Genomic DNA, 12,657 nt, shown 5'->3' on the forward strand with positions numbered 1-12,657 from the left:
AAAAACAGAGGCTGAAAAATATATATATATATAGTATGTCTGTTCATCTCCAAAAACAGGACATTTGATCATGGACTGACCTCTTCTGGCTCGGTTGTGCATTTACGCAGTGAAGAAAAATGCAGAATTTAAATTCAATTAGAATGTTGTACTCTAGTACTACACACTCACACAGGTTGTGTGTGAGCCGTCAAAGACGTGACACACAGATGTTTAGAGAGCCTTCGCTCCAGAGCAGGACTCACCCGTCCATGTGTCATCACCTTGTTGTCTCCCCTCTTTGTGTCTCCTGTTTCTGCGTTCCTATAAAAACTGTTTCCTGTTCCTGACCTTGACTGACTTACCCCCGAGTTAGAGTTTGAGTTTATTTGTAGGATTAACGCAGGGGTGAACTGCACAGACAAGTGCATTCCTGTGAGAAGTGCCTTCCATTTTTTTTTTTTACAATGAACGTCGCATAATAAAATAAGAGTGAAACACGTAGCGTGAGGACTGACTGTGGAGGAGCAGCAGGAAACTGTCACATGGTTACACGGAGTCACTGGGTATTGGCAAGAATTTGGCAATACGATACGTATCACGATGCATGGGCGACAATACGATATATTGCGATACATTGTGATAGTATAGAAACGACGATAGAGGAGGAAAATGCACACGTTGTACTGCGCCAATATGACACATAACAGATTTGGTTTTACTCATATCATCCACGACACCACACAGCGTACACAATATGTAAAACATATCAAACATATCAAAGACATTAAGTGACTAGTCCTAGATTTCACATTTTTGGTTTAGCCGTTTTAAGAACGTCAAGTTACAAATGCTTGACTATTTTGGGCCTTATCACTGTCATGGTTTGGGGCTGTATTCCAGGCAGGTTTAACACAGTTTTATCCCGTACCTAATAAGGCGGACACTGCACATACCTGTGAAACTGACGTCATAAAGATACAATTTGTATCAACTGCACATCTGTGTAATAACAGGTGGATACCACATTACAAATCACACAAACGCATGTTTGTCACAAAGTTCTCCCAGCCCTGACCGCGTCCGTCTCCTCAGAGACCGGGCTTCAGGCTGGACCCGTCTCATCTGAGAGACGGGTTCTGACTCTGCAGCATCAGGATCTCAGCCACCAGCACCTGTGGGTCCATCACCTGAGGGAGCAGGTCCATGGCGGCGTCCACCAGGTGAGCGCTGAAGATCGCCAGGAGTTTCTTCCGGACCACGTCCCTCTCCTCTCTGCCGGGAGCGGACTGCGTGGCCTTGGGCGGCTCCCACTGGGAGCGCTCCCCCGGCCGACCGTGGACCACGTGTTGGTGACCCGCGTAGGAATCGGACCAGTACGTCTGCTGCTGGTGTTTATGGACTCTGCTGTGCTGAAAATCCGACGGCTGGCTGTAGGCGGTGGGCGCGCTGAGCGGGTAAGCACCGTATCCGTGGTAGGGCGGGGGGCCGTGCACCGCCCTGACGTTGTGGTGGGGGCTGTGAAAAGCGCCCAGAGCCGACGGACCGTGTGAGCAGCAGCTGCACGGAGAACCTCTCGGAGGTTGATGCTGTCGTACGTTGTGAACGTGTTGGCCCCCCCTCGGCGCCGGCCCGTACTGGTAGTCACACGGACTCCAGGGCGCGTCTATTAACTGACTGTCGATGGAGCCCAGCCCAGAATCCAGCTGCTCGTGGGATTCGCCGTGGTCCGAGACAGAAGGGCGTTGGCTGTTCTTGTCCTTCCGGGGCGTGGCCTTCTTGCTGGAGCGGTGACCGGTCTTCACCTGCTCCAGTTTGTGGTCCTTCTTCCCAGAGCTGCTCTCGTGTCCCAGACTCAGTTTCTTGGCCATGTCCTCCACCAGCAGGAGGCTCTGTCCCGGTTCAGGGCTGGAGCTACATGAAGACGTTCTCTGAGTGGCCGCGCTGTGTTTGGCGTTCTCCCACAGCTCGTCGGCAACCAGCCGATTGGACTGTTTGGCCCGTTCCGGGTGGTGGAATTTACATTTGATACCATAAGTGCACTTCTTTCCTGAAACCAAATGAAAAACATTTTGTGAGCGACTGCGACGGCTCTTTGAAGTCTGCAGAGAAGAACCAGTTTGGTGAGGTCGTAAATGTTACAATGGTTGGACTGATTATAGCTGGAGATGGAAACCTCTTAACAAATCAACATTAGTTCAGAGTTTGGAAACTCTGAAGCAAATGTTGGCGTAGGGTGAAGCCAAAGATGAAGGAGGGCAACAGAAGCACCGGGATTGGTTTATTTTTCAGCTTTGAACCTAATGATGGAAAACCATTACCATAGGGACACGGGTGTTTTTTCGGAATCTTTGGAAACTTGCGCAGGAAGTTCTCCAGAGTCGGTCCGTGGCGACCAAGAGGATCGTCAGGCGGCATAAACCTGCATCGGAGAGACATGCAGTCGTTAATCACAGAGTACAGCGGCGCTTCTCTTCTTCTTCATTGGAAACAATGATGTTAGGGTTGTCGCCCCCTGCTGGCCACCTGGGATTTTCACGGGACGTGTTACTACAAGTTAACGCTCAGGTTTTAGTTTGTTCAAACCAAAATTAACACAACTGTGGAGTGGATCCAGGCCAAATAAAGTACGGTACGACCCGGGCCGGTTCGACAAGCCCAGAATAACACCCTGACCCATAGCTAGCCTTTACTACAGTAGTCAAGTCAACTAACTAATGACTCAACCAAGTTACGATCCTCAATGGAGGTAGACTCAAGTACCATACTATTGAAGTGTCGTGGTCTGCTGTCAATCAAAGTACCGTTTCCTCCTGAGGTCCAGTACTGAAAACTCACTTGTTGTTGACAAAGGAATACATGAGCAGCCTCTCGTCGATGAATCGCTTCCACTCCGGCTTCTCTCCCTGAAGATCCCGGTACATGTCGTTGGACACGATGACGCCGTCCGACTCGAAGCCGTGCTTGACTATGAAGCAGTCGTCGTTGCAGACCACGCGCTTGCCTGCGACACGCCTGGAGGGAGTGAACACTAAAATCTTTCTTCTCTCCAGGTCGCGTAGGATGTGCTGATCTGTGAACCCAACACAGAGAAGGTCACTGGACGTCACAGCTCGTATTTACTGACAGATGATTTAGAACATGTCAACACACTGGGGGCATGAACACGATATTTCCTCTGCTTTTGGTTTTTGTCTCTTCCAAGACAACAAACAAACTATATTTTGGACACTAACATCACAGAATCATCAGCATATCTGTTGAGCTAGCAGGAGATTTGCAGTGTCTCAGAGGCAAAATTGCTGATTTCTTCTGTGGGTTTTTGGTGTAGCTGCACAAATATCAGTTTCGAAAAGTTGTCTTTTCAATAGTGAAATTATTCAGCCTACGAGTTCTGAAGGTGATGCAAATGTAGCTTTGTTTCTTTGGTAATGACTGTGTCAGATTTAAAAACAAACTGCACTCCAAAGGCCCAAAACAATTCTGTTTGAACGTTGCATTTCAATCACACTCAAAAGGTATTAAAAAAAACAAAAAAGCACCAAATTGGGCCGCGGTGAATCATAAGCCGCTTTTAAATGTAGGTCAATAAAATCTGAGCTGGATCCATAAATTACTAATGAAGCTAATTTGCTTGTAGGAAATTCTGTCAACACTCGGGTTTTCCCTGCCAACGCAATAAAACTCACTGAGTCATGTCCTGTTTCTGAATCTAAGATGTCAGCTTTTCATGATCGCAAAAAAGTCACAGAGACGGAGGGTAAAAATTCCCCTGAAAGACGATAACAGCTGTGGAGCGGGTCACATCTGGGTGTTTGGGTGTCGCTGTCTCTGCAGGTTTGGTTAAAGTTTCCTAAAACATGATCTAATCATCGGTTCGATGGTGAAGGTGATGGAGGAAGTAGATGATTCTGTAGGTTTTTCTGGCTCTCTTTCTGTCACCAACCTGTGATGGGAACGTCCGGCCGCGGCTGCTCCTTCCTCCACGAGGGGACAAACACGGTGACATCAGTGTGGCCTCTGTCCAGGAAGTAGTTGACTGCCAACTGGATTCCCAGACAGGAGAAGACTTCCTTGTTTCCGTGGCTAAATCAGCGAATAAATGACAACAAAAAAATTTTAAAAAAAATCTGTGAAAACTCCTACACATCGACAATATGAAAAGTTTTTCCTGGTTGCCTGTTTCTGATTGAGACAAATATTTTCACATCAGTCTTGGCTAACTTCAAGCTAGCATTGGGTTATCTTTTAGTAGTCTTCTATGTTAACTTTTCGTCAAGTTGTTATCACCACGTAGTGACTTCTCTGACTTTGTTTTGACTAACTTTCATTGTTGTTATTTTTTTATTTACTTGGTTTTAAAGTTAACTGTTAGCCTTTAAGTAGCACATGTTAAAGTTGACATTATTTTTTTTTTCTTTTATCCAACTTTTAGGACCAGGCTTTTTTTTTAGCTTTAGCCTAGCTTCCGTGTAGGCTGTTAAAGAAAACCTTTTTTTATAGAAATGTGTTGTTGGTTTTTGCTTTTATACTGTATGTTGATTTTTTTTTATAGGCTACAGCTACAGCTATTTTACCATTTATTGCCAACAGTTTGCTAACTAAGCTCGTCGCTTCCATATTATTCATAATCCCAAGATTATATATAATCGTTAGTAGTTTATTAAAGTAAATGGAGAGGGCGGTAATTAGTGTAGAGAAGCAGACAATGATTCCATTATTCAAATCAACAGACTTACATAATGAGACGTTATATAAATACCAACAATGCATGAATTACAGTCATTATATTCATTACCAAACATGGCCTGATCCAATTAATGTTATATTCTTTCTCAGACAAGTTCTCAGACAACAAATAAAATAGTTGTTTCTATTTGACATCAGGTCAACAAAGAACCGAGGCTGAACTATTATTTTTAATATAATTTTTTATAACTAAACGTACTGTCTGTCTTTGAAAAAAGCTGAATGAAGAGGAGCAACACTACAGGGCATAATGTTGTAATGACTGTTCCAGAACTAATGAGGTCGGAGCAGCTGTGAAAACACACACACACACACACACACACGTACGTATGCGGGCTGATTTGCATACTCAAGCGGCTCGTTTACAACATGTCTGAACGGGCGTGCCCGTCTCAGGCAGCTGGAAGGACAGAGTGTGTTCTTTACACACTGGATTTGGTTCACTCAATAAATCCACCCATTGTTCTCACACTTTATTTGTCAAATCTATTTTTTTTTCCAACAGTGTCCTCATGGAGAGAGTCACCGGCGCAGCGTTCACTAAGAAGTGGAAATAACTAATCGACATGTGATCAACACATTTGAATATCATTTAATCTAATCTAGTCTAAACCAATCAAATCCGACCTAATCTAATCTAATCTAATTCTATCTGTCCAGGAATTATCTTCGTTTGACCGTTACTTTAGAAAACTATTCCAGAAAACAGTTCCTGTCAGTTCCAGGAATTGCTTCAGTACCACTTGACCCTTTTTCAGGGAGCCAATCCCATGGGTCCTCATACAGGGGCCTGGAACACACTGGGGATCGAACCAGCGACCTACTTGGGCATGTAAGGCAAAAAGCACCGACCGCCGTGTCACCGTGCGAGCCACGTGTGTCCTGTCGTGTGAGTACCCTCAGCCGTGTGTACTCAGGTGTACGGAGGTGAAGTACAGCAAACAAAACCTGTTGTTTCTGTCACGATGACTCCGCACGTCGTTGACCTTTAACTGTGTTTCATGTTTGGATGCCTCTGCACCCACTCAAAGCGAAGGAGGATGGAACCGTTGGCAAACGGTCGGCATGCGTACAATGCCAAGCAGTAAATATTTGGCTGGTCCGCTGCTGTTTTACGGTAAATATGAGAACAAACCTGAGATGTCGGTAGACGAAGGTTCAGACGAAGTCAAACCTCAGACCCAACTGCCCTCGACCACAAACAAACATGCTTTCACTCACACTTGACTTGAATCAGACGGAAACTACAGATGACCTGGAATCTGTCAGAAATGTACCAGCAAAATCTGACACGAAAAAAAACCCCCACAGTGAGATCAAACAGTCAGACGACGACGGCTGAAACGGATGAAAGACACATTTCTGGCAGCTGTGAAATGAAACCCATTTTCCTCCGTGTTGTGGAGTTAAATAAACATCTTACTCTCCTACGTCTCCAGAAAAATCACCTTTTAAGATGTAAGCTAATATTTTTTAATTTTAAAAATCGATTTCGGGGTGTAACCGTAACGCCAACAACCGAGTGAAACGTATTTGGCGGCAACAAACCTGACCTGTCAAATTGCTAACACTTAGCAAAGACGTTTTTTCTTCTCACTGATGTCGTTGATGTGACGTTGATACATGTCATGGTCGAAAAGTAACGTGTCGCTGTAGTGTCAGTGTAGTGTTCTGACCTGGTCTGTTGTTGTCTGTAATAATCCAGCGTTCTCCTCCAGAGTTGACAAACAACAACATGTTTTTCCCGTTCTTCCCTGCCTTTAATCTATTAAAATTAAATGTTGTTTAAACATAATTAAACATAAACAAACTGTGTGTGCAAACAGCTGCACACTGACGTCCCATCATCATTAGCCGCTGAAGGCTGTTCTAATAGTTAGCCTAGGCTAAACGGTTTGCTTTTAAATTTTCTTTTTTTTTTATTGATAGAAAAAAAAGTTAAACTTGATGATGATTTTTGACTTTTTTTTCAAGTGGTTTTTCTCTATTTTTTGACTTATTTGTTTTTTTTTTGTTTCTATAATTTGACACAATGCTACATTTTTTTTAATAGAACGATGTCATGTAGGAGAATGTCATGAACAAAAATGTCATCATGAATAAAAATAATTTTGCTAAACAAAAATATATTTAAAAAAACGTATATGTAAATGTATAATGTATGTATTATAACTGTTGAGCTGTGATTACGCTTGGATTCGTTGTCTGACTGTTGTCTGACTGTTTTTACTGTCGTGGTCGCTCCTGTCTCCTCACCTCATGGCCACGTTGCTGCCGTCTATGACGATGGGTCTCAGAGCGTCCTCGTCCTCGCCGCTGTCCTCTCTGCCCTGCAGAACCGATGCAGGGACAGGCACCTGAATAGTCGGGCCAGGAAGCTGCTGGAAGTCTCCTCTGGGCAGCACCACCGACACGGTCACGGGCCCCTGCTTCACCTCCTGCTGCGGCCCGGTCTTCACCAGCTCCCCCAGAATTTTATCTGTGTCCGTGTTGGGGCCAAACTTTTGCTGGACGGCCCGAACCTGAGCTGTGGAGTAGCCCAGCTTGTGGAAGAAGTCCATCTGGGCGTCCAGGGGCTGGAGCTCCACGTATGGGTCGGAGTCATCGGAATACATTTTCTCACAGCAGTACGGAGCGGAGTTCTGGGAGGGCAGCGGTGAAGGGAGGCTCCATGTGGCTGCGTCGTTGTCTGCGGGGGTCAGACAGGTGGTGGGGGGGGGTTTACTCCAAGGGTGTACAGACGGAAAGAAGGCAACGTCAGCATTCATCCCTTCACCCTCGGTGCCGCTCTTCTACTTCATGAACAGCTTTGATTTTTTTCCGTCCAATCCTGAAACACACACGAGCGGAAAACACTTATATTCAGTATTACGTCATATGCAGATGATGTCTTACTATTCACAAAAAGGACCAAACTAAACGGACTGATGTACAACATAAAATATGTACTTATCTAATATTTTTATTGCAAAATTGCTAAAAAACATGTTAGCAAAAATACTTATAAGTTAACAAAGGAATGTTGCTAACGTTAAATGTTGGACACACTTGCCATTTTTTTTTTCTAAAATTGTTACTGACACAACTTCAAATAAATGCTCGTCATTTCTATAGAATATAATTTAGCTGCATGTAATGACCGGGGTTATTTCGCAAAAAAAAAATGTAGTGAAAATATACACATGTCAGAAACTGACGTTCGCTCCGACGAGTGCATTCATTATTATTCATATTACTATTGTACAACAGACATACAAGAACCCGCAATATTTAACAAATTTAGAATAAATAAACCATATTATTTTTTATTTGTCTCAATTTGCGTCACTTTAACTGATAAAAATTAAATACATTACAAGGAAAATAAAAAGATTCATCTCTACACGTCCTTCTCTCCGTGACACACCCTGTGGTAGTTCAAAAGCACCGCTTGTTTTATCACATTTAAGTATTTAAGTATTTAAGTGAGAGATTACAGCATCATCAGGATCAAACGCTCACGGTTTCATGAATCGAGGTCCAGTGTCAGCCTGTCTGGATGTTAAACATGACAGGAACTGGTGTTCAGATGGTTAAGACACGGGCGTCCAATTACATTTAGTTGAAAAACCACTTTCCTTTATTTCCTTTAATTCCCCAGGGGAACTCCCGAGGGATTAATAAAGTTCTACCTCCCGACCGACCGGCCGGCCGACCTATCATCCATCTATCTTATTTTGAATACTTTAGGACAAAATTATCTGATTGATTAAAAACCGTCAGACATTCAAAGAAAATCATAAATCATATAAATTAGTCTATTCTGAGATTGAAAAGTAGATCACGATCCTGTCTTGTCGCTGACTTTTACATTGAAACAACACAGTGTGCAGAGATTTAAGGTGGAACAGTTTGAATCCACTGTTCACAGAGTGAAGTTCAATCCTGACTTTCAGTCTTAAGGATGTAAGAGTTTACACCCACAGTCAGCCACGGATGTCATTTACTAAATAAAGTTTAAACCGTTTAAAATGAAAGAAAGAAAGAAAGAAACTCAGTAGTTGAACCTACCTGTGGCGTCCGAGTGTAAAACTGAGCCTCTCTCTCTCTCTCTCTCTCTTTCTCTGTGAGTGTGTTTCCTCCTTATGTGATCAGGTCTGAAAACACACGTCAGGCTCCGTGAGAACCTGTGAGCAGGTATGAGGAAGTGACTTCTGCTCTTCTGTTTCTTTTCTCTCTGACTTTCTCTTTAAATGACAGCTGCAAAAAACAAGGCAACCCAAGAAGGAGGAGGAGGAGAAGGAGGAGGAGGAAGAGGAGGAAGAAGAAGAAGAGGAGGAGAATGTTTTATGGCCTGCCTATAAAAAATGAAGGCGCTGTTTCACCTGTTACCACTAGAGGTCATTAAAGATTTTTTTTTTATCTCCAGCTGGCCTAAAGATTGAGTCAATAAGGGGGTTCCCAACCACTGGGATGGGGACCAGTGGTTGGCCGTGGATGATCATCATTGGTACCAGTCTGTTATAGTGAGATTTTTTTTTTTTAAACTATAATGTTTATATATGATTCCCTCTGCAGCTCACACACATCCATCCATACTGTTATTTTTTTGTCTTTCACGATCATTTTTTTTTTTTTTTTACATGACAAACATTTCCCCCTCCATCTCTGTCTTCTTTAGAAGAACTGACTTTGAGGAATCCTCTTCTCTCACCCCGGCACAGGTCCAAACTGCCTCACTCGGCCTCACCCGTGTCATAAATAACCCAACAAAGCAGCGTGTGCCGGCGCCTTGATCTACGCATGTTGAAACCACAGCGGCCGGAAGTCGGAGTTCCCGACCGAATATTTACTTCCATTCGACCGACCGTCACGAACGCACTGTGACAAACGGACGTCGAACAGCTGATACGACGGACTCTGAGCGACAGTTGAACGTTTACAACAATGTGACAGAGGATTTTAGTAGAAGTCAAACTCCTCAACATCTCAACTCAACCATTTACTGTCAGTTATAGAACTCCAGGTCACTAGTTACTAGTTACTAGTTACTCTACTAGTCCACTGTAGTGTATGTAACACTGTCAGGGTCTTAGAAATTCCCCTGAGGGGGAAAAAACAGAAAATCACCTTTTAATCCAGAGTTTTTTTGACTGTGTGAAAGGTTTTTTTTTCAGATTAGTCACAGGAAGTTTCTACTGACCTACTTATTTTTTGTTATACTTTTTGTTAGCTTAGGTGTCTCCTTGGTGACCTATTATTTATTCATGGGCTGACGATTGTTCTTGTTGATTGTAATGGTATTGATAAGATATTTTTGTGTTTTTTCCCTCTTCTTAGCTAACTATGTTGTTAGCTAACTTTGTTGCTAGCTATTGTGGCATATTTTTGGTAAACTATTGAAATCATTTCAGGTCTTGAATAATTTTGCTACTTTTGAACTAAACTTTTACCTACCACATAATTTAGCTAGAAAAAAAAAAGAATTTTTTTTTTACAGCAACTTATCGTATGCTACACGGGAACCTCGCTGAATATTTCAAAATGAAAATTTTTAAGTAATTTCACAGTCATTTTAAATGTAACCTTCGGTCAGTGACTATAGGAGACGTAACAAAACTTGTAATTATTTCCATAATCTTCTGTATTCGCTCATCATCAGACCTACGCTGACCTGGTTTCCTCTATAAGGTTGGCTCTGCTGTGATTGGACGTCATTTTGATCCCGACCAATGAGCTTGAACCTGCCCTGGGCTGATCCCCTCCCTAACACCTGTTGGTGCACCACTTAGTGCACGACTGTTTATGCCACAAGCTCCATCAGATAAGACCTTCAGAATGTGAGGCTGTTTTTTATCAGCGGTTCTCGAGAAGAACAATCAGATAAAAAGGTTTCATCTGCAGGAGGAAGCTCCGCTGCTGCCACCGTCCTGCACCGGCGTCTCCACCCTCGCTGCTAATCTCCCTCTAATCTCTGCAGGATGTCTGTCAGAACTTTACCGCTGGTTTTTATTAATCTGGGTGGAGAGATGCTTTACATACTGGACCAACGTCTGCGGACGCACGACACCGCTGACGACAGCTCAGAGAGAGGAGGAGGAGGAGGAGGAGGAGGAGGAGGAGGTAGATGAAGACCTGACAAGCTTGGTAGATGTACAGCCCCAAAACTCTCCATCAAAGTAGTCGTAAAAATGTCATCTGATCTCTCTCTCTTTTTTTTTGCACAGCGGTTTGGTCAGAAAATGACAGAAAAAGAGGTATTCTGGAAACATAACACAAACTTCTGCCCCTGTAGTTTCCCTCTAGGCCTTTCCTGTAGTGATGCGGCTAAAAAAAAGTCCAAAGTGACCAGTTCTGAGAGGCTGAACCGTGGAGAGTTGTTAGAACTTTAGCTCCACCTCCAACGTCAACACCTTTATACTGGAGTTGTTAGAACTTTAGCTCCACCTCCGACGTCAACACCTTTATAGATACTGATTCAAAACAAATCATCTTGTTGTAGTTACTTTGAAAAATGAAACCATTGTGGCACAACCTCTGCAATATTTCCAGGTCCCGCCCCCCGACTTTGGAACCTCTGCCTTAATGCATGATGGCCATTTTGAATATATATTTATATATAATCAGAATAGAAAGTCAAATTGTTGCCTGACACTAATTAAAATGCAGAGGTCAGAGGTCAATATCTGTTGTCAGTGACGTTCTGTTGTGTGAACATCTAAGTCCATGCTAATGCGCTAACAACATTACGAACGTATTTGAAAACCCCCGGCGGTTCCATTTGTTTTCAGGAATGAACCTTTTTTTTTTTTTCCTTCTCTCTGTGGTGTGCAGTGATCAGTGACATCGTGGCCACCATGTTCAGTTCAGCCTTCATGGATGAAGTGGTCAAACCTCAGCAGCTCTACTCACACAGGACAATGAAAGCCGTGCTAACACGCTTAGCGCACGTCTCCATCATGAGGCTCAACCCGGGGAGCATGGACAGGGTCTGTGGACCGCAAAGACTCAAGTCGTGTGTGGTTTTTTTAGTTTAGCACGGAAGCTAAATGTTAGCCAAGAGAAAATACTCTTACTGAAGAGTAATTAAAAAAGTTACAGAAAGATGATTTGAAAATTAAGTAACTGAAAATTATCAAAGATTTAAGTGAAAATATAACTAAAGGTTAGCCCAAAAATACTTAAAGGTGAGGTAATAGATAGATCAATTTACTTTATTGATCCCAAGCTGGTATATTACACTGGTTAGTAAGTAGCTAGTTAGCTTGAAGACAATAAAGAACGTCTAAATTTGAACATAAATTGAAAGCCAAAAAATACAGCAAATCCCCTGAAAGTCGTCCAAGTGTTAGCCAAACGTTAGCCAAAGTAGCTTGCAGTGGTCAAATGGGCAGAAATGTAGCAGAAATAGCATCACAACCACCAAAGTGGCTAAATGTTAGCTACAACAATAACGTGAAGTAAACATATTACACACTACCAGCTGCAAGGTAGCTAAGTACCAGTGAACCATGACGGAGCTAATATTAGCTTAATGTTTTCCAGGCCTCAGCTAGAGATTGGACTGATGATGGCGTGAAAATGCTAAAAGACAGAGTTAATAAAATGAGCTCGGTCAAATCTTCTGAATTTGTGAACCGTGTTTTCCCGAGGTTTTATCAAAAACACAGCGGTTCTAATCACTTCCTGTCTGTTCTGCCGCAGCTTTACGAGCTGATGATCATGGCCTTCAAATACCAAGTATTTCTCTGTCCTCGGCCTAAAGACCTGCTGCTCATCACGTACAACCACATCGACACCATCAGAGAGTTCATCAAAGACACGCCGGCGGTCGTGAACCAGGTGGACGAGACACACAGGAAGATCATGGAGGTAAAAAAACAAAAAGAACGACGTGTAATGAGGTGTATTCTCTAATATTTCCAGTTTTTGTACAGGGTTTAAAAGTAC

At 43.1% G+C, this 12,657-nt stretch overlaps 2 protein-coding genes across 5 annotated transcripts in view; one reads left to right on the top strand and one right to left on the bottom strand.

Annotated features, from left to right (window-relative positions):
• Positions 1-431: 431 nt before the first annotated feature.
• Positions 432-12,657, bottom strand: part of zc3h12ab (zinc finger CCCH-type containing 12Ab) — an 18,885-nt gene continuing 6,659 nt past the window's right edge. The window contains exons 2-7 of one of the 4 annotated variants that reach the window (XM_025065236.1): positions 8,779-8,967; positions 6,985-7,558; positions 3,926-4,065; positions 2,818-3,052; positions 2,301-2,401; positions 432-2,029 (exon numbers count right to left, since the gene is read on the bottom strand). In XM_025065236.1, the coding sequence (XP_024921004.1) occupies positions 1,101-2,029; positions 2,301-2,401; positions 2,818-3,052; positions 3,926-4,065; positions 6,985-7,496 (1,917 nt within the window). In that variant the 5' untranslated portion in view covers positions 7,497-7,558; positions 8,779-8,967 and the 3' untranslated portion in view covers positions 432-1,100. The remainder of the gene's footprint in view (positions 2,030-2,300; positions 2,402-2,817; positions 3,053-3,925; positions 4,066-6,984; positions 7,559-8,778; positions 8,968-12,657) is intronic. The other 3 variants (XM_025065237.1, XM_025065238.1, XM_025065239.1) reach the window with 3 other exon arrangements.
• oscp1a (organic solute carrier partner 1a) overlaps positions 8,975-12,657 on the top strand; it is a 10,950-nt gene continuing 7,267 nt past the window's right edge. Inside the window, exons 1-4 of the mRNA XM_017040899.2 lie at positions 8,975-10,801; positions 10,936-10,964; positions 11,542-11,696; positions 12,412-12,579. Of these exons, the coding sequence (XP_016896388.1) occupies positions 10,689-10,801; positions 10,936-10,964; positions 11,542-11,696; positions 12,412-12,579 (465 nt within the window). The 5' untranslated portion in view covers positions 8,975-10,688. The remainder of the gene's footprint in view (positions 10,802-10,935; positions 10,965-11,541; positions 11,697-12,411; positions 12,580-12,657) is intronic.

This window comes from Cynoglossus semilaevis, chromosome 18 (genome assembly GCF_000523025.1).
Source record: "Cynoglossus semilaevis isolate Cse_v1.0 chromosome 18, Cse_v1.0, whole genome shotgun sequence".
NCBI classification, from domain to species: domain Eukaryota; kingdom Metazoa; phylum Chordata; class Actinopteri; order Pleuronectiformes; family Cynoglossidae; genus Cynoglossus; species Cynoglossus semilaevis.